Genomic DNA, 24,507 nt, shown 5'->3' on the forward strand with positions numbered 1-24,507 from the left:
AGGAGATCTGGCTATGGCAACAGAGGTTACTGTGATGTTAATTTCTCTCCACCTGGAAATTTTAATGGGAGATGGCACTGATCAGAATTTTCAGGGCTTAGACTTGGCAGGAAAAGGTGTATACCTGGTGTACAGAGATGATCCAATAGCTGTATTTTAATGCAGGACTTTAGTGGGCTGAGTTGGGACAGGGAGGTGTCTCGCGGAAATATGAACTGACTGGGTTGAGTGTTCTCTTCCATTTCAAAGCAAAGTGAGAGAGGTTTGTCTAAAATGCCTTCACTGATGAACTACAGCTTGTAAGCTGCTAAGATGGAAGACATTAAATTCACTGCTTTTCCTAGACTACAGCGGTCTGTTACTCTGGGAGTAAAATTCCACACTGAAAGGATAAGAAGATACTTAAACAGGAAAGAAAGCTATGTTTGAAGTACTCTGGGCAGTCTTAGAGCAGATGCAGCAGTCAGAGGTGCATGTCTCTGAAGTTTCTTTTGAGAACTGACCGATGCGGTCTTTCTTTCCTCTAGAGAGGAAATGAGATACAGCTGGGATTTCTTTACTGACTTGTTAGATAACATGACAGACTTACAGATGTTAAAGTTGAAAGAAAAAATTGATGTCAGTGTTAAAGATATGAGACAAATGGGAACTCTAAGCAAAGCAGAGAAGAAACATCCATAGAAATCCTGTTTATGAACCGTCACCAGTGGTTGTATTGTAGAGCACCTGAGTTGATGTGGGTTAGATGAAACACCAGCCTAATGTTAAACATGTTGGTTGGTGGTTTGAGGAGAAACTCCCCAATAAGGCTGTGTTGTTGGCAGGGAAGACGTCTGCTCTCTGTATACTGAGTCTGATTCTTTAAGGGTACAGAAACACGCTGTATGAAATGTGTGCAGAGGGTTGTGTGTGCTGGAGGATGTCACATTATGTCTGTGTAGAGCTGCTGTCCCTTATTAGGCTTGCTGTCAGTGTCAAAGGGTCAGCAGTAAGACTTGGTTTTAGAAAGCGAAGAGTGTTAAAAAGAGGCTGATTTATTAGGGCTTAACTGCAATAAATCCAGCCTCCTGCTGCCAGGAGGCTCAGTGAGTTGTTTAATGTGGAGGCAGTTAAGTGAAGGACACAACTAGGGAGGCTCTGCTATGAGTAGTACCTCCACTGAGCAGAACAGCTGCATTAGTCCATAAATCTCTTGCAGAGAGTCTTTTTGTTAATGATGCCATCCAGTGCTTCCCTTTTCTCATGTCATGTCATGTGTGGTGTGTGCATGACAGCTTTGCTGTCAGTACCACGAGGTTTGTTGATGATGTGGCTAAGAAGCCCAGAGGAGGTACAACTGCTGTGATTTGATTCACAGCTGGCACCACTGCATGCAGTACTTACGTTAGCTAGAAAGTTTTCGGGGTAGCGTGATCCGGAACCGCGGCTTAGGCTTTGTAGAAACTGTCTGGACTGCTGCTGCCATCCCACCCTGGGGGTATCCTTGTGGGCGGCACTCATAGATGTCAGTGGCTAACACAGGTGGGATATTGCATTAAGGATCTGTATGTTTCTGTAAATTTCTGTACGATTATATAACTGAAAGAATATGGGTGGAGGCTGGAAGGAATTTTGGAAATGAGGCTGTGAAACAAGTTGAATCTGAACTACTGACCTCAGCTCAGAGATCAAAGGGCAAGTAAAATAGTGGGGAAGGGTGCTTGTTTTGGAGGTCTGTAAGTGTGTGACAGTTTCTGCTCCACTCCCACTCACCCAGTCCTGTTTTTGCTGCTGTGCCACCAATCCTGTCTAGCTCAGTTCCACAATAATGGACAAAGAAGACGTCTTTGTATCACAACAAAGTAAATTTGCAGAGTTTCAGTGTAACTTCCAGAGCATATAAAGCCTCAGTGCAGTTGCCATTACCCTAGTACTCTGGTCAGCCTCAAAGGATCCTGAATTCTTCCTTTCTTTGGTAAGGGTGTCCCTTACTAAGACTGAAAGTTTCTGTCATGATGACTGTTTGGGTGCATCTTACCTTACCATTTATTTTAAAGCTTTCAAGAAGACCTCTCCTCTCAGGAGGGGTCTGGAGCACAAGGGAAAGAAAAATAATAGTTCTTGACTTCGTTACTTTTTTTTTTACTCTACCTCTGTCCTCAAACAACTAAAAGTCTATTGAGCACCCACTGGGCTCTTTTCAGGCAGCATTCATGCAGTTCTGTGCTCCTGTATTTGCTGACATGGGTATTGTCTCATTTATCTGTTTAGTATGTGAGGCTGTACCATCAGGTGCTTCCATACATTCAAAACTGTTGTAAAAAATCTCTATCAGTGAGGGGTGGGAAAGAGTTCTTACAGTTTATGTTTATTACTTAAAAGCCGCATCTTTCTGGTCATACTATTTTTCCTTTCTCTGCTTTTCAAAACCTTGTTCCTTTATCTAAATTGCTTTTTGGGCCAGAATCCTAAATTCTTCATTTGTTATGCTTTGGAAAATACCCATCTGGTGTTTCCAAAAAGGACACTACAGCTTGCACTGGAAATGATGCTTAAAGCTCTTGGCAGGTGGACAGTCCTCAAGGTGGATGCTAGTTGTTCATGCGGAGGGTGAGAGGTAAGACAACAAAGGATATTTGCTCTCACGGGCAGGAGAATGGTCTCTGTTTCTGTTAGTATTTCAATATCATGGGAAATTTCTTCACAACCGTCAGTACCTTCCCCTCCAATTACCATGGCGAAAATTTCTATCTCCAGTTCAACCTGCAGTCCTGCTGCCACCTAGGAGAGACAGAGGATTGCTCACAGGTAAGGTGCATGTTTCATTCATAGCCCCCTCCAGCAATGCTTACAGTTGGTTCATGTTCTGTGTTTTCTGATGAAATCAAAGACTTCTGTGTCTTTGAGTCATCTTCAGTTGTGCCCAGCACAAATGCTTGTGCTTGCCAGTTACTGAGTATCTGCTTCACTAAAAAGGTCTGCACAAAACAGTGGTTCTTCACATTGCAGATTGAAAGGAAATTGTCAGGTGTTCTTTTTACCTCTCTGCAATTTTTTCCTGTTAAATTTTCTTTTAGGTTCCACAGGGAAAAGGGGAATTGAGGGCAGCTGAGAGAGAACGAAAAAGAGCATAGAGCTGAGGGAGAAAGTGGAGATGACAAATGAATGGATGTGTGGAGGGGAAAAGAGAATGGAAATTCTTTTAGCCCTCTTAAGTGTCAGATTGTGGCAGGGGCTCCGGACTAGAAAATTTAACTTGTATTCTAGCACTGACTCCTTGCAAAAGGTGTTGCTTCTTTATTCCATGCCTGTAAAAGCATGGACAAGGATATTGATGGGTATTTACTTGGGTGCTGTTTGGATACTGGCCCTAGTATCTGAACAGGATTTGTTCACATATAACATGCAAGTGAAGAGAGAGACTAAAGTAAAGCAGAAAGTAAGAAAGCTTTTTGTTTAATGGGATGATTTCACATGCTGTGGTGCTCTGCTAGATAAAAAGGATAGATGGAGGATAAGGCAGAGGGTGGTTGCATAAAAATAGATGGATAAAAAGGGGATAAGGTGGAGGATAGTTGCAAGCAAGAGGAAGAATAGCTAAGGCAACAGCTCACTAGGTTCAACTCTTACAGGTATCAGGATAGGCATAAAGGTCCAGGCATAAGACAGAGCAGCTATAACAAATACCTTAAGCCATGAAAAAATTTGGAGGTAGGGGCAGACTATCCAGTCTGCATCAAAAAATCCCTCTTTAACCTTGGTGCTTGACTTTCTGCTTTCCACCGAATTAAGCATGTTTATTCCTCTGCATTCTGGGGCAGGCTTTGAGACTTGGAGTCTCAGGGCAAAATAGGGTACTTGGTAGAAGGCAACAGAGACAGCAGAAGGTAGCATCACTTCAAATAATTTTCAAGTTATTTGAATATATAACCATATGTATAACTATAACAAAATAACTGCCTGCTCTATTCCCAGACAGCTGATATGGGAGGATCTCTAGATGGCCTGAGGGCCATGTGAGTCTAGCCTAAAACAAAAGATCTTTTGTGTAACCTACAGGTCCTGGTGTGTACATCACGCTCAGTCCGGTGTGCGGAGGTGGTTGCTTCACCCGAAACCTGTCAGAATAGGAAGAGAATCAGTTTTGCTAGAGTCTCTTTCAAGAAGGCAGAGTGCACAGCTGGGAAGCAGGCCATCTGCTTTTCCTGTGCTTGTGTAAACGACAGCAGAATTTTTTAGATCATCCTTCCCATCACAATGTACAACTTTGGTTACAGCAATATTCCTGGGCTTCTAGCCAAGGCTCAGGTTTCTACCAAAAAACCAAAGCAGCAGTTTAATGGGCCAAAGCAAGTCTCCAAAGAGCTCATTACTCTGCCTCGTCCTTAAAACAGGACGTGAAACATCTGCAGCCTAAGCCTGGATACACACAGGAAGCTGAACTTACATCTTTTTCACAAACACCTGTGTATTGCACACCCAGAAGTCCTTACTGATCTTTGTTTGATGTGGTTTGATGTGATTCTATTGTAAAGCACGATCCTGGTATATATTTCACGTAAATGAGCCTCTTTAATTTCATGGTACCCACTAAGGCAGTAGTTTTGTTTCATTTCTCATTGATTGTTTCATATCTGTGCAGTCCTTTTGCCACATGCGTGCAACTTCCCTTGCTCCAGATCATTGTGATGGGACATTCCCTTGTCCCTTTGCTTAATCAACACTATGCAGATAGTTATGTTCTGTTGTGGCTCTGGCTTGTAAAAACCTAACAAACAAACTTTTTAACTTTACCCTGTGATTTTCATTTCCACCTGAACAAGTTACCAGTTCTTACAGAAGAAGGTGATAAAGCAAAGGTAGTAGAAGAGGCATGCTCAGTACATGGCTCCAATTTAAGGAAAGCTCTGGCAGAATTATAAACTGGCTGTTGTAATTCATGGAGTGCTGGCTGTTAAGAGAAACTGGACTTATCTAAAGGCAACAGTGTAGACAGTTTGTAAGACATGTAAACTACAGACTCTGTCCTGGAAAATGCTTCAGCACATGGTGGCCATGGGCCATAATGGCCAACCCATCAGTGTGTACTGCTGTCATGCAGCACCTACTCACTTAGTTCACTTCTCCAAGCAGCTAGTAAAAGACTTAAAGGTTAAGCTGGATTTATCAGAATGAGGGTGGTATTTTCCATGACTGTCTCCATATAGTGCTCTTGCATGTGTCTAAAGAACATAACATGCACATCTTGAGCCACATGATGTTGATATATGACCTACTGATTTATTATCAGCATGCACCATGATGCTGAAATGTGCATTAAAGAAGAAATGTCCCTTTGATACCACATCTAATTCGGTTTATTTTATTTTAGCCTCCTCCATTCTGATGGAAGGAGTTGTATAAGAGTCTCTCAGCTGGTCTTGAACAGTTTTCTAAAGTGCTCAGTTGACTGACTTAGTTGACAAGAGACCAGGAGGATTCCAGCTGGGTGTATCTCCCTTGAGTTTCTGTTTTGATGATAGTTTGCAACTCAAAGAGGAAGAACAAATATCAGAGGTAAATGCTCTATGTTTATGTTACTCTGGCTCTGTGGCACCATAGTAAAGAGATGCTGTGACTGCTAAGATAGTGTCACTGTGACACTTAATCTTGATTGTCTTTTCAAAGACATTAGACTGCATGCAGAAAAGCAAAGTTTGACAGGTGCTTGCTCATGTGAAGAATGCTCCAAAGAAACATACAATATTAGAAGGTACAGCCATCAGGGATGTGACACTTGCACACCCAAGACTAAGGCTATTTAATGCTTTCCTTTCTATTTTCCTTAATCAGTGCTAATGTTGAATTGAAAGCTATATCATGAATGCTAAAAAGACAAATCAGGTTTTGAATGACCCAGGCTAACGTGACGGTAGGAAGTTTATTTCCCTGCCTCCAGTTAGCCTCCCTCTCCTGTGATCTGTTGGTCTAGTACAAAAAAAGGCCCATACAACAGGAATGGTCCAAGTCTGGCTTACTCCATGATTCAGAGAGAGTAGTCTATAACTGTCCATTAGGACAACTGGCTGAGATAGGCCTGAGTCATGGAATCATTAAGGTTGGAAAAGACCTCCATGATCCTCTGGCCCAACCATAAACAGCAGCAGCCTTCAGTTAACTGCTGAATCCTAGAATTTCTTGGGTTGGAAAGGACTTCGAAGATCACCTGGCTCCAACCCCTCTGCCACGGGCAGGGACACCTTCCACTAGGCCAGGTTGCTCCAAGCCCCATCCAACATGGCCTTGACCACTTCAAGGGATGGGGCATACACAGCTTCCCTGGGGAACCTGTTCCAGTCCCTCATTACCCTCTGAGTAAATAATTTCTTCCTTACATCTAATCTAAGTCTACCCTCTTTTAGATTAAAGCTATTACCCCTTGTCCCATCGTTACACTCCCTGATAAAGAGTATAAACGGAATACTGCCAGTTTCAGGGTGTAATTGAGGATAGGTAGGATTAAGAAAGTGACATTGGCATACTTTGGCAAGAACAGCTATCTCAGAACAGAGGAATTTATAAAGCAAATAGTCTCAGGTTTTAGCTTTGGGGATTTGGAGCCATCTGAAATGGAAAAAAAAAATCTCACTAACTACTGCGATTCTTGAAACCAGCCAGTGGGATTCTACCCATTCAACTGAAGCTATGCTGAAGTGACAAATCCTAGCTGGAAGCTCAAAAACTGTAGTACCCAAAGACAATTATTGCAGGCTCTTCCTTGAGCTAAAAAGCAAGGTGCATATAGCACATCTAAGACAAGTACAGTTGAGTGAGCTGAGGGAAAGGAACATGGTTGGCCCTCTTTTCTGTCACGTGTATGGCAGCTGGGAGGACAGGGGTTATAAGCACACTTGCCTGAATGCTGATCAAGTGAAAACTCTGGAACAGTGCTTATGCAAGAGTGATTAAATTAAACATATGTGCAGTCACCCCAAAGGGGAAGTCTATCACAGTAAGAAAGCAGTCATAAGCATTTTCTTACTGGATTTGTATATCTTCTAAACCGCAGCTGGGTAAATCTGATAACCTCCTGTACTTTGTCAGGCAGTGCTGACTGCACTGCTGGACTGCAGACCTAGAAATGGATTTATCCTCACCATGCTGGAACATAATGCAGTGCTATCTTCTCTCACTCATTGATAGGGGCGATACTGAGTGAAGGAAACGTGCACAAATAAATGCTTTATATCATCCTTATCCGCTGAATCTGTTTCTCAATGCAGCTCAAGACATGGCTGCCTGAATACAAATCAGACCATTTAGATTGTCAGACAGGCAGCATTCAGCAGCAACTCCAGCAAAGCCAAACATAATACCAGTCCCTAAACCTCAGAACTTCAGTAAGAACCAGTATATCATCTGCTATGGGCTAGGCCTATGCATATAGGACCTGCTGTTCATTACTGATTTGCACCTTCCTAATAACAATAATATGCAAATAACGCTGAAGTATTCCTAATATTACCTTGTCTCAACCCACTCAGTCATTATCAATGATTCTAAATATAAAAATAATATTTGTTATTTTATATTTCTCATATGAAAAGGTTGACAGTTAACAAGCAGTGCAAATTATGGCAGTTGAAAAACAAGTTATTAAGAATTTGAACTAACCTTGAAAAGTTTATGCCAACGTTCTTCAGAATCACAGTGGTTGCATAGGTGCAGCCTTCCTTTAGTACTCCAAACGTCACTCTTGGTGGAATGAGATGGAAGCCACAATGATTCCATTTTGTTGTTGCAAGAGAAGATATGTTGACCTTTCCTGCGGCAGGATCTTCTATCTTTGTAAACAGAATTAAAGTATTAGACAACAGAGAAAGTTGGTGGCCAACAGCTTGGGTTCAGAGCTACTAAACCTAACTTAACCTACATTTAACCTCTGCCCGCTCATGCTGAAAAATTACAAAAAGGCACCCTAACTGAAGAAGCAAAGCTAAGTACTTCTAATAGTGTCTGCAAATTTATAGTGCTTTGAGTTTTTGGACGTACTAGGAAGCCACTGAGCTATCTCAGGGGAACTGAGCATACTCTTTTGGCAACCAGTGCTTTCATGTGGGTGCCTGTGGTCCCTAGTAGCTGAGGAGAAAGCTACTTTTAGAATGGCTAGTAAATTTATGTGTAAAATGTAAGCTCTATTGTTTCAGTAGACAGATTCAAAACATTGTCCAGTATTGCTCCAGAATGAAGATTTTATGCAAAACACATGACTGAGAGAATATTAGTATTAACAAAAAAGATGCTATTTTACCTTTTTATGTGGTATGGAGTTTGGTTTTCTTCCCTGGAGTGATGATGGTAATTTCACTTTCTCTTTTCTTGGCTGTCCTGCAACATTCACCAGCAGACTCTGAACTTTAAGTTGAAAGGGTATCTCTTGTGACCATTCAGCCTTGCTTAGATCTAGAAAGAAAATATTTCCAAAAGCACAAAAAACTAAGCACCAAATTCCAAGTACATTTAAAAAAATGCTAGCAAGTAATTAAAATTTAATAATAGTTTGGAAGCATCACAGTGGAAACATGCAGTGAAAATACAAACACCTGTGGAAGTGATTAAAAACAGAAGAGGAAGTACAAAAACCCCAAGCACTGAAACTGAATTTGAGGACATTACTATTCCAAAGGCATGCCTAGACTGCACAATGAACACCCAGGTTGGTCAAGCCAGATCTGTATGTCCACATAGCAACAAATTCTAGCCTAGGTCCCAAAGCAGTACAAGTCTGTAAGCACAACTAGCTAGTAATCCCTGTTGTTATCTTGAATACAACAATTCATTCATGTGTGTTACCTGTATACTTCTGATTCTGGAGCTAAGATGGTCTACCACGTCATCAACCAAGCCCCTACCATGTCATCTTTGAACTGTGCTCCATTGTATAATACAGACAGACTGAGCACAGCAATGGCCAATGGAAATGTTTTAGGGGAGGAATTATAGCTTGCTTGTGTCTGCAGTTCTGCCGTCCCCACCATACCCATATTATTATAGCAGTCTGCTAGGATAATGGAGGGAATTTCTCCCATTATTTTTACAGTGTTCTTCCTTTCTGCCAGTCATGTTCAAATGCACTTTCAGAATGCTGAACAGAAATAGTTGTATTTAAATTTCTACTGTACATACTTTGTCAAGTTATAAGATGACAGAAATGAACCTACTCCAAACACCACTCTGGAAGGCAGCCTTACCAGCTGTTGTGCTGCTGGAACCTTTTCTATGCTTTGAAGGAGTCTTCAGCAGAAGACCAGGAGAAGGTAAAGAATCACTTGTGCTGTTAAGACACTCAGATACTGAAGGAAAAAATAATGGGATACTGTGACAAGTGTTTTTCACAATCATCAATGTTTTAATAAACACGTGAAAAAAATCCCAACATATTTGGCACTTTAATTTAGACAATCTTTGAAAACTGTTTACATGACCGTGAGGGGCTACAGAAATTCTGCATGTAATGTTTTGCTCCACAAGGCAACAAAGAAAGATCATTTAAAAATGTGTATCTTATGATTCTTTATTTCTTGTTCTCTGGCTAACTGAGAAATAAGTCAGGAAAGTCTAATGAACAATCCAGCACAGGCCTTCTGGTAACTGCAAAAGGAGGAAATACGGGAACTAGCAGGGGTCTGATAAAACTCCATGGAGGAATGCTTTCCTAATATGATTCTTTGCTGTGTACAACTTTTTATCTCACTACATCATCTCAGTACTTGCTAGAGATGCCTTCCAAACAGAGCTGAAGTATTCTTCTGAATGCTGTAAAGCTTAAACCTCAGATGATGATCTACTCTTACAATGCTTACCCTCAGTCACTGCTTCCTCTACCTTCAAGTGCTTCCCCCCTGTATTTTTCTAAACTATACTTACCCTGCATGTTTCCTATTGCACATCCTTTCTGCTCCAGTCCCCAAGTTTCTGCTCTTCCCCTTTCATTTCACAATTTGTACCATCGCTCAGCTTTTTCCTGCACTCATCCTAGTCTTTTTCCAAACTTGGCCTCCCCATTTCTTGCTCACCCACTTCTGACTATTGTTTATTTCACTTAAGGTTTTATTGAGCATTTTTAATCCATCGACCCCCACATTCATAGCACAATTCTTCAACTTTGCATCCAAAGCCTATGGTGCTTTTATATCCAGTGATGCCTGTAAAGGCTTTTTTAACACATGAAACATCAAAATTTCATATACTGCATCAGTATCAGTGGATTAAACAGGAACATTCCCAGATATTTAATCATCTTTTTTGAGGAGACTGAAATTACTAGCATAGACAGCTTTGTCCATACTGATGTATCTCAGTGTCAGGGAATGCTGCTGTGTTTCATGTATTAGAATAGATATGGTTACTGTGGTCCAAGCACTTCATGTATCAAAATGCCAGAATACATATGGGCAGATAATTTATTCTTAAATTTAACTGCAGTATGGAATGAGACAACTGAATAATACAAGAAAGAAAATATTAAAATGTTACCAGACAGTAGAGCTCAAATTACCTGTCCTGGGGTTTTTGATTGTCTCTAAAAGGAGATTTTCACTTTCTACTTTTGAAACTGGAGGAAGCTCCTTAGACAGTGCTTCCACATCAGGAAACTAGAGAAAAGGAAGAAAGGGAGCTTAGGTATTCTAACCAGAAACACTAAAAAACAAAACAAAACAACAAATAGCATCCTTCTCCTCTCCCCCTCCTTTCCCCCCACCACCCCCCCAAAAAAAAAAAAAAAAAAAAAGCAGTGGAAATAAATAAGGAGAGCCTAAGTAGTAAGAATAGTACTTATAAGTATACCATGGATTCAAAAGTATGTTTTTGAAGATACTTTATACTCAGAGCATTGATCAGGTGAGAATACAACAGGAAAGTTCCCAAGGCCACCTCCAGTTAACATGGGTGGTTTAATCTTACTGATTTCCTTTCCAGTTAACAGAGAGAGGTTTCAAGGGGTGAATGAAAAGACCCAAGGTTCAGCATCTGTTCTGAATCAGACTGTCTCCAGACTTTAAATAAGGAATCTACACAGTTTGGCCTCAGTAAATATACACCATCTCCAAGATATGTTTCCTTTGACAAGGGCATATAATTCCCAGTATTAATTCTGCCACAACTGTCCTCTGTAACAGTTTATTGAGATAATTTGAGGCTGAGATGTAAAACCATAACTGTCTTTGTGGGATGATGACAGAAGCTACCTGGCCTCACATAAACATATCTAGTCTTCAGTTCCTTTACCTGTTTTGAGAGAAATGCCTTGCCCCATTCTGATTCAAAATATGGAGGAATTATTTTGTTTCTTATTGCCATTAAGGTTTCCTTTTCTTCATCAAGTTCTTTCCTAAGAAATTTTTGTCATTGTTAGTAATGAAAAGAAAGAAAAAAGCATTATAACCGAGTTCACCCTGTTTTTCAGTATTATGTCTGAAACACTGCGAAATAGAAGAGTGGCAAGTGGCATTTTGTTTTCTGGTTAATCACATTGAACAATATTCTTGCAGTTTTCTCAGTAGTAACTGAGAAGAGGCTAGTCTGGCACGCAGAGACAAAGTCCTCTGCAGATACTGATTTATGGAGGGGCTGATCAAAATGCGTATAAACTATGGGTTCACTGCTCCAAAGAGTTCCTCCTCCAAACATGCTCCAGTTCTCTAAATCTTGTGGAACGTGTCCAAGACTGCCAGTATATTGCCTTTTGAACCTTCCAACAAATACCTAAACCTGAGGATTGGTGTTTCGAATGCATTATGATTGCAAAAAAAAATTTAAATTTATAAAACAAAATTAATCAAATTTCCTCATTTTATGACAGAAAAACTTGATGTCTCTGTGGATACTCAGAAAAAGCTGTTCAAACCTCTGAAGGTAAAACTCACATGAATAAAGACCACTTATGTTTTCAGCTTGAGTTAGTCCACTATTACACAACTATTGTTTCAATGACTTGCAGAAATCCTCACCCTTTTAATCTTATTGAGAGTTTTGACGCTGATTTTAGAGCCAGAACTGCACATGATATTCTTCAGTGCTGGCTATACAGATATATAGATATATATATTCTTTAAATTGTATGCAAAATAGTGGAAAATGTTATATTAAAGTATAAATTTGAAATTATATACATAAAAAATTTTTTATCTCATGCAAGTCAGTTAGAAAGTAATTAAGAAATAATAGGGAAGAACGTTGTTTTCAATTGCTATTTAACCTCTCACAAAACCAAGAAAGATCATAATCCTAGTTCATCACCATTTCAGGTTGTTCTGTATAATCTGAGATACAGTGAATGACCTAAATAGCTGTCAAAATATTTTAAGTTCATTGTGAATGAATGTGTGAAAACATTGCTGTGTTTCTCATTGTGAATGAATGGTGAAAACAATAACAATCTTTCCAAATGTAGACATAAGTTGGCTCTTAAAACAATTAACTTTCTGTCCTACTAATACTCATACCTGTACTCCTGTAGTTTGCTTTGCCATTTGGATGCTGATGTTTGTCCATTTTTGCTGAATGATCAGCAAGGAAAAAAAGAAGTGAAAATGAGAAAACTAGCATAATGTTTTATAAGCACAAACACATTTATAAGATAACCCTGGAAAGAAATGCTCTTTATGAAGTATATTAATTTTAACTAAGGACTCATGACTTAGATTTGTATATTTTGCAGCAAAATTGTTTGCACAACTCCTAATTTTTATTGTATTATTCAACCAAAGTAACCCACAAAATCCTTTTCCGACAAACTTTCAAACATTTTTCAGATAAAGAAAAAGAGGCATAGAGGGACAAAATAATCATAGGAAAAGCTATTGTGATATGTATCTAGAGATCTAGGTCCTGGTTCTTAATGACAGTCAGCTTGGTTCCATCCTTCATGTTATTTACATCAGCTTTTACTGGTCTGTCCTACCTGAAACTCTGCTCCTGTTCCTCTGTTTGCTTAGTGACTGTCTTCTCTGTGTGATGCTGGTATTGGGAAGCGACTGCATGTTCATATAGCTCAGTTATGTTAGCTGCAGAGTATAGAATATTACTTAATATAAGTGTTATCCTAAACATTTGTAACTGTTATGAATAACATGTAAAAGGATATAATTTTAATGCTTCTTTCTAACATTTAATGAAAACCTATGGTTTAAAAGCAGTGAAGATAAAATTAGTCCTTATTATTTACATCCCTGTACTTTTAATCAAATTAAAGATTTATTGCCAGGATAATACTGCAGAGCCAGTTGAAGAGAAACCTGGATTCTTCTGTCTTTTACAGTCAATAAGCAATTTTATGAGAAAGGCCAATTACAGATTCTTTATTAGTGTGGAATAAGAGGCAAAATTCAGTTCAACGTAGAAAAAAACCAGAAGCATATTAAGCTCAAACCTCCACACTGTATTTCCTGAAATATATTTATGTTCTTTCAAGACACAAATCAAATACCTGTGAATAGGAAAAGTTGCTCGCATTCAGTCACTTTGAGTGGAAACCAACATGCCAGGTCTCTGTCTCCAGGTGAAGAAAATAATGTGGGCTTTCAGGTACCTTTATTACTTTCAGCAGTCTTACGTTGTACTTAATTGTAGCTGCCTTCACAGTCACAATCAATATTCCCACGGAAGGAACTACTGCTTCAACATGTACAACGCAGAAAAGCCAAACTTTCCATATTTAAGACTCAGAAAAATTTGGGGACTTTAACAAAGAATTTCCCTGTCTACTTACATCTTCTATAAAATGTGCTGCTTACTTCAAGCTTTGCACCTAGACTGTGAATTCAAAGAAATTTTATTGGTTCAAACAAAATTTTTGTGCCAAAACTTAGGATATATGAGTATTTGAGAGATATGATCCTATTTGATCACGACAACATCTGTTAGTGTTTTAGGAATTATGTAATAGCAATTTAAAAAAGAAAAAAAAGGTCACCTTTTTAACAATAAAATAACTTGTATTTTCCTTTTATTTTTTTCTTTCTATTTTTGCCTCTTTTAAAGATCTTCTCTTTCACTTTATCTTCCTTGTTAATAATGGTATATTAGAAGCATGTTTTGATTATATTTTTAAAATCAGAAAACTGTAGCAAGCCTTTGCAGCAGTTTCCATTTACATTGCATATTGTGCTTTGATATTTTTTTAACAAACAGAAATACTCTTAGCAAGGCAGTGTGCGCTGGCAGCCAAAAAAGCCAACTGTACCCTGAGGTGCATCAAGCACAGCACTGCTAGCCAACTGAGGGAAGGGACTGTCCTGCTGTACTCTGTGCTGGTGCAGCCTCACCTTCAGTACTTAGGGCAGTTTTGGTGTCACAGTATAAGAATGATATAAAGCTATGAGAGAGTGTCCAAAGGAGGTCAACAGACATGGTGAACGGTCTAGAGGGGAAGATGTATGAGGAGTGGCTGAAATCACTTTGTTCAGCCCAGAGAAGAGCAGACTGAGGGGAGACCTCATGGCAGTCTACAGCTTCTTCATGAAGGGGAGTGGAGGGCCAGGCGCTGAGATCTGCTCTCTGGGGACAGTACCAGGACCAGAGGGAATGGCATGACACCACGACAAGGATTGGATATTAGGAAAGTACCCAATCAATATTAGGAAAGGGTTCCTCACTGACATGAGGGTACTAGAGCAGGCTCCTCAGGGCAGTGGTCATGGCACCAAGACTACTGGAGTTCAAGAAGTGTTTGGTCAATGCTCTTAGTCATATGTTTAATTTTTAGGTAGTCCATTGTGGAGTCAAGAATTGGACTCAATAATCTTGTGGGCCCCTTCTAACTCAGAAAATTCAGGATATTCTATGATTCTAGTACATTTGCTCTTCTTTTCCCTCAGACAAGGCTGACGGAACCAAAACATGACTGTTTGAGACATGATTTTCAAATGTAATTAACAACCAGGATGTACCCAGTTGCTTTGAAAAACATATCTGAAATATTGATATATGTATAAAGTTAACCAAGTAGAGCTGTGTCATAGTTCTTATACCTGAGAAAACTGCGTACACACAGAAATGTGGATCAAAGTGACAAATGCACATACCTAAACACAGGAAGTGTTTTTTTTAGAGGTACTGAATCATCGATGCTAACAAGCTCTAACCACCTGTGAATATCACAGAATCATAGAATGGCTTGGGTTGGAAGGGACCTTAAAGATCATCTAGTTCCAACCCCTAAGCAAATCATGCTCAAAATGAAAGAGATGGAAGCATGTACGTAGCATACAGATTAATTCACTTTTGTGTTACTTCTTTCAAAATACTACTACTGTACTTTAATATTTACTATGGCATTCAATGGTTTTAAAAGATAGATATTCAATTGTTATTACCTCTGGCACTGAGATCTTCAGATGACTTCTCCCATATAGAGAAGGACTGAAATGAAGAACAAATAACTGTGACAAGGCGAGAAACAGATCTCACATTAGCATCCTCTTCAAAGGATTTCTAATCCAAACAAGTGTTACTCTGTTACTGAGAATGTGACTACAGGAATGAAGGTATTTCAGTGTGTTAGAGAACAAGAGCTGGGACAAAATGAAATGAGGTACTATTTCCCTGGTCTAAACAGGTACTTTTTTCTTTCTTAATGATGCACTTGACAGGTGGTTTCATATTTTACATGGTTGCTGTTTATTAAACCAATTAAGCCAGTTCATATTCAAACTCAAAATCTTCTGCAAAGGATTTGAACCAGATTTAAAACTCATGGACACAAGAAATCAAATCAATAGGAATTGTATTCAGAAATTTGCAGGTTTCATTAATGAGGAACTCTCCTGAGGTTGGTTGATAGTAAAGAGTTTGAGCGGTGCGAGATACTTTTACTAAGACATTTCCTTTATTTTCATGCTGGCCCTGAAACAGTTAAGTGGAAGCCAGGGTTCTTATGACCGTGCAATCTAGGTTGTAACAGTGAAGGAACAGTGGAGACTTGGGAGGAGGGACTCTAAGCCTAAAACAATGTTCATTTGCTAGAATATACTCACTTTTGAAAGGTGGATACATCATTTGGTAGTGAATATTTACACTAAAATGACTAAATCAAAAGCCAGATTTTTAAATTCAGTATGTTTGAAGTCACTATATGCTTATTATTCGACTAAATGGAAATAAAAACATTTCCTAAATGAGACTAAAAAAGAAAACACTTTAGTAACTATTAAAAATAGCATATGAGTTAACACAAAAAATAACAAATTTTAAAGAAAGCTGTAGGAAACGAATGATTTAAAGAACTGAAATAGAGCAAACTGACCACTACATCTATGATCATTCTTAACATAAGATGTAAACAGTGTCTCTTTTATTCATTCTAATGCCCACCCACTTCTGCTGCGTGAACTTTTCTAGTTTATTTTCACCACACATCTCCCACTCACCTCACCATTTCCTGACTCCTACTCCAAGTCCCTCTTCTCCTTTTTCCCACCTTTCCTATTCTTCTCCCTTTTCTTCTCACAGTCTAATTTGCTGTGCAAAGTAACAGAGCAGATGTGCCCAAAATACAGGCAGAGGCAAGTAATAATGATCCAGTTTGTTTTTGGATTACCCCAAAAGCAGGTTTTAACTCTTGGTATGGAGGTTGCAGTGACTGAAAAAACAAGTTTCTTACCTGGAGTGACAACAGCCTGGAAACATTCTCATCCTAATTCTGGGAGACACAAGTACTTCAGTAATTTTTGTGTTTGGGAATGTATCATTCTAAAGAGGACAAACTCATAAGCTGTTTTCGGCATTGCTTAACCAGAATGGCAGTAGTGATGTTCAGTAGTCCAGAGCTCCAGTAGCTCAGTGTGGCCCTGCTTCACCATTAAACTACAGCAGAGGTGGCATTGTGCTATCCAAACATTTGCTATTCTATTAATAGATTAAGATGTGTTTTAAGGATGACACTTGCAACACAATACAACATATTTGTTGGAAAGAAGCACTTTAAAATTATATATACATATTTTTTCTCACCGTAACCAGATCAAGGAGATTTGCAGCATTCTCTTTTTCATCTTCTGTTCTTGGTTCTTTTACATTCATCTCTTCCAGCTCACTTTCCTGCTTTAAAATGCTTTCTATGTATTCCTTGTGGAACAATGGAAAAAGAACAAGAAAGAGGCAGATGTATGCTTTGCAGAACTAGACTTAATGGACACATATATAGAGAAAAAGGTTTGTAGAAGCAATGGATGCATGTACTTCTCAGTGTCATAAAGACCCTTTCTGTGTCAATCTGTGTGACTGGTTATCTAGAGGTTTGCATGGAGAAATAGTTACAAAAACCTAAGAGGTCTAAGAGAGGTGTATGTGCCAAGAAGGCAACAGGTAAAATCTCTAGCAGGCCACTAGCACACATTAGCATCCACAATAAGCTGTGTGACTTGGAGCATATCCAAGAGGGTGGTGATGAGATACCTAGAATCCTCTGGTGCAGCACTGTGACCCCTTGCTTCTCAGTATGTAGTCAGGGATGGCCTCCCAGCTGCTGTACCAGCAAGAAAATTATGAATGAGCATGCAAATGTCTGAGTAAACTATGTAATTGAATAAAATCATGTATTGAGAAAATATCTGCTATTAATAATAATGATTTGATTATATTAAGATCTGCTTAATGAATAAAAGGTGATCTAACAAACACTGGTTGTGGTCTCTCTCCTTTCCATTTGTTCTCTATTAGGGAAAAGGAAATGTACAACATCATGGTTGAAAAATTAGCTTCAGAAAATGTTTGAAACTCTGCTTTAACAGACAAGTTTACTTTGTCAAAATCACAGAATGCTAAAGAAAAGGACATTTCTTTGTCCACATTTCTTTATGCTTTAGAAGATTAGTTGGAGGGAAAAAAGGGTCCTTACAGAGGGTTGTGCTAACACACCACCCTGCTAGAAAGCTACATGCAATACTGAGTTTTATGAATGGAGAAGTTTGGCAGAAATAATCTGGTTCCAGTTCATTTTCATTTCTTCATGCCTCTCCAAGTAGATGGAGGAAGGAAGGATAACTTGTTCTTTAGATACTAACTTGGTTCTGCCAAAGTGAGTATTTGGCTAAAAATTTAAGATACTCGTTTCTGGAGAAATACATTAATTAGACATTGATATATAAGCAATGAGGATTTTTCCTTTTCAGATTAATACAGTTATTTACAAATGTCACCTCAGTGCCAATAATTGCAGTTCTTCCTTCCTGACATAACAGTGTTCTTTCTCTAAAAGCCAAAACAGATCTGGTTGATGGAGAGACTTAAGTTAGGATTTTGGTCTGGAACTTTTTTCTTTAGAGTGTTTCCATTGAAAAATCAGCATGCAAATTAAAGAATCATTTTACTGTATGAATAGACTGTAAAAGGATAAAATTTAATTCTGATAGATTGGCATGTTTCAAACCATGCCAGGGCTGAACAGCTGTCAATGATATTCTATTATTTTATAATGTGAAAAAACAGTCTGACAAGTTACAATGTGCTACTACCTTCACAGATTTTACATGCCAATAATTTTGAAATTCAGTCTGCAAATCCATCACCAAAATATGTTAAATAATTAAGTTATAGAACATGTGTAAATTTGTTACTCTTTACTTGGCAAACAATGTGTTTTTAACTCTAAAATCTGTTTTAAGAGCATTTTCACAGTGTGAATTAAATAAATCAGTGGTTTATACCAAAACAGAGAAGTGAAGTATGGAACTGCCGGTAAGGATCAACAGCGGAATTTTCAGATCCTATCTCAGAATGCTTAAACAGGAGGTGCAACCTTTACCTTTTTACGAACCCACCACTAATGAGGGATGGACAGGCACTTTATCAGAAGGCTACACAGCTATTTGCTAGACATGAACCGTGATGGAATTCAGACTTGAACTTAAGAAATATTCTGTACTGATCCATGAAAACTAACTGATAACAAAGACTACTGTTTCAGTGACTAAGTAAGTCACTAAGCTAACTAGATTTATGGTGGGTTAGAAATATTTGTACAACATTATAGATATACATTTTCAAGACTTTGTGCCGGAAAATAAACCCTAAGCAAAGTAAAAGTAACAGATATCAATACTGACAGAAAAGACACTATTTGTTAGTCTACTGTCTATGATGTGCACTGGACTGAACCCCATGTGTTTGCACAGAAGTCGGTTCCAAAAGGGATGGGAGAGGAGAGTTGAGCTGTTTCAGAAATACATTCTTCTTAGAGTACCTGTCTATGTATGAAATGCTGGATGTTTTTCAAAAGTATTAGAACTCGTCTCAGATGTGTATAAATTCATGTCACCTGATTTATCTGTTCTCTGTTGCTCATCGTAAGAATGAAGCAAATATGATTGTACTACCTTGAGAGAAAGCTGTAGCTTTTCTCTTAGTTCATCACTGAGTGGCTGATACTGGAACAGCTGACGGATTTGCAGTTTATTAGGACATTTTCGCACAGGTACTGGCAAGCATGTCTGCTTTTTGGATCCAATGTCGAGACCCTTCCAAACATACGTTCTGACTGGAGGATCTGTGATCTTCGTCTGAACATAGGCAAGATCAAGGAAAAAGAGCAAGAGGCTATTTATATTACTGGCTAAATACAGATATTAGTAATGCCTATCTTGGCTGAAAAGCACATACTCTGTTTATAACATCATAGATCCAGATAATCAAGTCTGTAGATCATTAGGCACAAGTTATCTATCCTATGACCCCTTCATCTGGAAAAATGAACTCTCCTTAAAACTGCTGTAGCACTTCATTGAGTATAAAAGAAACACAAGTTGACTAGATTTTCCCTGACACAGCCTACCTTTTGCTTTGTTTGCTTAATAAACTGAACTTAATGTCACATTGTTTAGAGTTCCACTTCCCCCTCTGTACCAAACATCTGATATTGCTTAAATAGCAAAAGACAGTTTTGAAAAATTATACCTCATGAGGAGAAAATGTATTCCAAGTACTTGTCTGAAGATTTGGAGGAACAATACTCTCTGGTTCTTTCTTCATTACCCAGGGGGAGGCTTCAAGCAAAGGGCGGAGGACAGTAATACTTAAAACACCTGGTTCAAAGGCATATTTTGGTAAGAATCAATTTGAATCCAAAAATGATGGACAAATGTTTCAGACCTCCAGAAAAAATATACTTTCATAAGTATAAAGAAACTTATTATCAGGTGTAAAACTCAATGTGAAAATATGATACACATGGCTATAGATAATATTGGATCGCTTGAGGTGATTGTAGAATAGCTGACAGCTTTGGATTACTCAGACCATCTTTAACAACTGACGGCCTACACTACTTGCTTTGAGTCTTGGGTAACAGCTCAGTAGTACAGTGTGTACAATATCCCAAACAAAGAAGAACAGACCATTCTCCAGGTTTACTGAATACTAATCTCAAAAGATGTACATCATATTCAGAATAAACATAATTTTTTACTGTGATTTATACGTAACAATCTGGTCACTGGATGGATTCCATCAGAGATAAATTAACATCTCTTTTTAGTGTTCTGATTAATTTTGAAGTTTTTCAAAATATTTTTTCTTACCCAAACCCAAAGTCTACTTAATCTAATCTTATCTACCCCATTGTTGGACTTCTGATATTGCCACTGAGGTACTTTGTTACAATGATTCAAAATTGTAAAGCTTCATTATCAGTTCAAATGGTGTACAGGGAAAGGCAGAGTATGAAGTCTGGAAGAGCATCCTATAACAGCTGGATCCAAAGAAAACCTCGAACCTGGAACTCTTCCTCTATCTTTCTCTTAACCTGTGATTGGAATACTTTCATGAAAGTCATTTTCCTTGGAGGTAATATTGAACTGCCACCATTACAAATGACTGCTGGTTGCAAGCAGGTTTTCTTGGCTGGGATTTTCACTGGTATGCATCTTCTCCATCTTCCTGAGATTTCCACTTCCCCTGTCTTTTTTTGGGCCTCTCAGTGCCCTTTCTCTTTTCTTTTTCCCATGACAAAATTATTCCAGTCAGTTTATACAGTGGGGAGGAACTGGTCATTACTATCATCACCAACATCTAGGGGAACCATATATTTCTGTCTTTTTCAAGATATGTTTAATATAAGAATCTACCTGTTATGCCCTGGTATATTTATAGAAACACAGTATCTCTAACTAACTTCACAATAACAAACAGACATTTCAGGTTGTAAATTCTTGCATTGCTGTAATGGGATGGTTGGTACCACATACCAACCCTGTATTGGCTTCTCCTATTTCAGTCATATTTTTCCAGTTTCTCAATAACATATATTTATTCTTTCCAACAGCTAGACTAATGGTCAACAACAGAACATCACTGTCTTCATAGATAAACCAACTATATCATTAAATGAAAATTGCAATATATTTAATATTTTTGATGGAAACACACAGAGAATTATGCATTTGGTAAATGCTTTTGTGTGCTTATCTGAGAGTGGAAAAAGATATGCCAGCTGTTCCTCCACTGATCCCTTCAAACTGTCATTCATTTAATTCTGTTTCCCAGAGTTTTTGCACAAGCTCCTTCCCTTTGCTTCACTGCCAGAAGTTTGGATGCCTGTCTATGTGGGGAAAAACTTTTTCAAATTTCCTCTCCAAATAAGAATTTTGACACTTCTGATACCACCTTTGTAATTTTTTTTTTCTGTTACTAGATTATCAGAAAAGAAATTAAGTTTTCCTACCTGGATGTTCTTGTACAGGTTCCTGCAAGACTACAGCAGCTGGATCACTGGAAGCCTCAGCGAGATACTCTTCTACATCCTTGCGCCGCAGGAGTTCAGTTCCAGAACCATCCGTGTGGATGACAAAGAACCTGGAGAGCCAGCCACACAACTCCAATTGTATTGAGCATAGGAGGCAAAGTATTGGCACTGGGGGAGGTTGCAGGGGTGGCCTCTGTGAGGAGAGGCTGGGGCTGCCCCATGCTGGACACAGATGGTTCCAGCTGGCTGCAACGGCCCCAGCTTCCAGGCACATCTGAGCCCAGAAACCAACCTGGACCCTCTTCTGGGAAAGCATATTTAAGACAGGGTCGAATGCTGTGCAGGTAGTGAGGAGTCAGGAAAAAAGTGTGGGAAACAACCTTGCAGACACTAGTGTCAGAGAAGGAGGAGAGAGAGGAAGTGCTGCAGGTGACAGAGCAGAAGTTCCCCTGTAGCCCATGGAGGAGACCATGGTGGAGCAGGTGGATATTCCCTTAAGGAACTGCAGCCTGTGGACAGCCCACACCGGAGCAGACTTGTCCTGAAAGACTGCAGCATATGGAGAGGACCCACACTGTAGCAGGGGAGAAGTGTGAGGAAGAAGAAGAGGCAGAGAGGAACTGTTATGGACTGACCACCACCCTCCATTCCCCATACACCTGTACCACTCATGGTGTGTGAAGGAGTGGAAGTGGAGGAGTCATGTTGAGCTGGGGAAAGATAAGGGGTTGGGTTGGAAAGTGTTTTAGTTTGTCTTTGTTTCTCACCATCCAGTTCTATTTTAACTGGCAATAAATGATGTTATTCTTCCCTAAGGTGAATCTGTTTTGCCCATGACAGTAACTGTTATGCAATTTGTATTTATCCCACATGCTTTTCCATTTTATTTTCAGCCCTTGTCCTGTCAAGGAGGGGAAACGAGCAAGCAGCTGAGTGGGTGTCTGTCAGCTGGCCAATGCCAACGCACCACACCAATCAAATCCAATGGCTTTCAGACTGCATTCTTTTCAAGATGGCAAAAATTAAAAAGCACTGTGATGACAAAACAAGAAAATGGAACTTCAAGAAGTTGACATCAAATGTGTAGATACACAGTACTGAACAAAGAAAATGCCAGTCTACAAAACCTGAACTCATGCTGTTTACCTGGGGACATGCTCATCATAAATGACAGGTTTCTTATCTTCTGGGAGTACTGATACCGAACTCCTGTTCTCCTTATTGTCAGAGCCAATGCTAGGAACAACCACAGATGTGCTGCCATCAGCCATGACCTATAATTGAAATTATATAAAATTACTTGCGTTTCATGATTTATTTAAAACAGTAACTTGCTGCTGGACTGTAATATGATCTATCCCAGTGAAAGAGACAAAAAAAATATATTTCAGGTGGAGCAACCTGAAATTCACAGGAAAAAAAAAGAAGTGTAAAAAGAGAAACATATTTATAAGTATTGTGTAGGTTGTGAACCTGTAGTACTCAGCCAGTGAGGAAACCTAGCAAGAAATCAAGCATCAGGTAGCAAGGGACATAGGACTATGACACACTTCTGCTGCATGCTCCTACTTGCAGGATGCATGCCATTGCAATTGCGCATAAATTAGTTAAAAAGAGACCTTGTCTTACAAAATTTTGGGGATATTTCCCACATAATGTATAATATATAATGTATATATATGTATATATATATATGTAATGTATATATATGTATATATAATATATATATATAATGTATAATGTATAATGCCAATGTATATCCAAGGAAGTCTCAGTGCCAAACTATGTAAGTTCAAAACCCCTCTATATCCTCTTTAGTGTACTTTATATCAGATTTATCAGAGCATGTGGTTATAAACAACACATAATTCAGAGAAATGGTAATGATTTCAATCGGATGTCACATTTAGAACCTTTAAGTAGAACCTTTAATGGGAAAACAGTATGTGGATCACAGACACTTAAATGAACTCAAAGATAAGTACTAACCTAGCTCAAAAGCATGTCTTAGGTGTGCAAGGATCACAGCACAAACAGTGTGAATTTAAAGACTGAATTTTACAACAATATTTGCCTTACCAGGCAGATTAGTGTGTTTCTATGGATCTTCTGAAAAGCCAATGCTCTCTCTCATTTTCAATCCTTGTTTGCAGAGCTTTTTTTTTTTTTTTTTTTTTTTTTGATATGAGTCAATAATTAAGATAGCTTTACAGCTAGGTGATGTAAACTGTAGACCATGTGTTTTATTTCAACCTCTCTAGAGTGGGGAAATACCAAAAAAGTGAAACCTGAGAACTGTCACGTTCTCAAGAACATTTCAGAGATCTGATTCAGGAACTGTTCCTTCTGGCTAGCTAGGCTACTCTAAAAATTAGTACTAGAAGGCTACAAGCTAACTTTGAAAAATGTTTATGAGATAAAATTACCTAAAATGCAGAAACTCATTTCCTTCCATGTATTTTACCTTGAAAAGATTTCCTTCAGGGTCCATCATCTCACAAATAGTGCTGGAAGTGTGTTTCATAACATATCTCCCTGTTTGTTTTCCTTCCTTCTTGCTGATAAAATTGTAAACTTCATGGGTATAAACTGCTGTGCAATCTTCATCGATGAAAAGGGAACCTGTCTTGATGGGTAAAACCTATCACAGGAAAAAAGTGATGAGTTTCAGTCCTCAAAGGTGAAATGTTCAGCTTAGATATAGCATAAAAATAAAGAACAGGTGCAAATCAAGAAGAGAGCTCTCAGATCATTACTACTGAATTATACAGTTTTGAGGGAATGGAGGGAGAGGAAGAAGGAAGATGAAA

At 38.8% G+C, this 24,507-nt stretch overlaps 1 protein-coding gene across 1 annotated transcript in view; it reads right to left on the reverse strand.

The window, feature by feature from the left end:
- Positions 1–1,384: 1,384 nt before the first annotated feature.
- Positions 1,385–24,507, reverse strand: part of SPAG17 (sperm associated antigen 17) — a gene marked incomplete at both ends in the record, with an annotated part of 105,561 nt that continues 82,438 nt past the window's right edge. The window contains 17 exons of the mRNA XM_084283157.1: positions 1,385–1,512; positions 2,607–2,760; positions 4,037–4,097; positions 7,633–7,802; positions 8,270–8,421; positions 9,210–9,311; positions 10,517–10,613; positions 11,248–11,350; positions 12,465–12,518; positions 12,923–13,025; positions 15,336–15,381; positions 16,972–17,085; positions 19,335–19,517; positions 19,912–20,039; positions 21,677–21,807; positions 22,844–22,971; positions 24,162–24,338. Coding sequence (XP_084139283.1) covers positions 1,385–1,512; positions 2,607–2,760; positions 4,037–4,097; positions 7,633–7,802; positions 8,270–8,421; positions 9,210–9,311; positions 10,517–10,613; positions 11,248–11,350; positions 12,465–12,518; positions 12,923–13,025; positions 15,336–15,381; positions 16,972–17,085; positions 19,335–19,517; positions 19,912–20,039; positions 21,677–21,807; positions 22,844–22,971; positions 24,162–24,338 — 2,031 coding nt within the window. The remainder of the gene's footprint in view (positions 1,513–2,606; positions 2,761–4,036; positions 4,098–7,632; positions 7,803–8,269; positions 8,422–9,209; positions 9,312–10,516; positions 10,614–11,247; positions 11,351–12,464; positions 12,519–12,922; positions 13,026–15,335; positions 15,382–16,971; positions 17,086–19,334; positions 19,518–19,911; positions 20,040–21,676; positions 21,808–22,843; positions 22,972–24,161; positions 24,339–24,507) is intronic.

The sequence above is a fragment of the Netta rufina genome (genome assembly GCF_964035555.1).
Source record: "Netta rufina genome assembly, chromosome: 1".
NCBI lineage: Eukaryota > Metazoa > Chordata > Aves > Anseriformes > Anatidae > Netta > Netta rufina.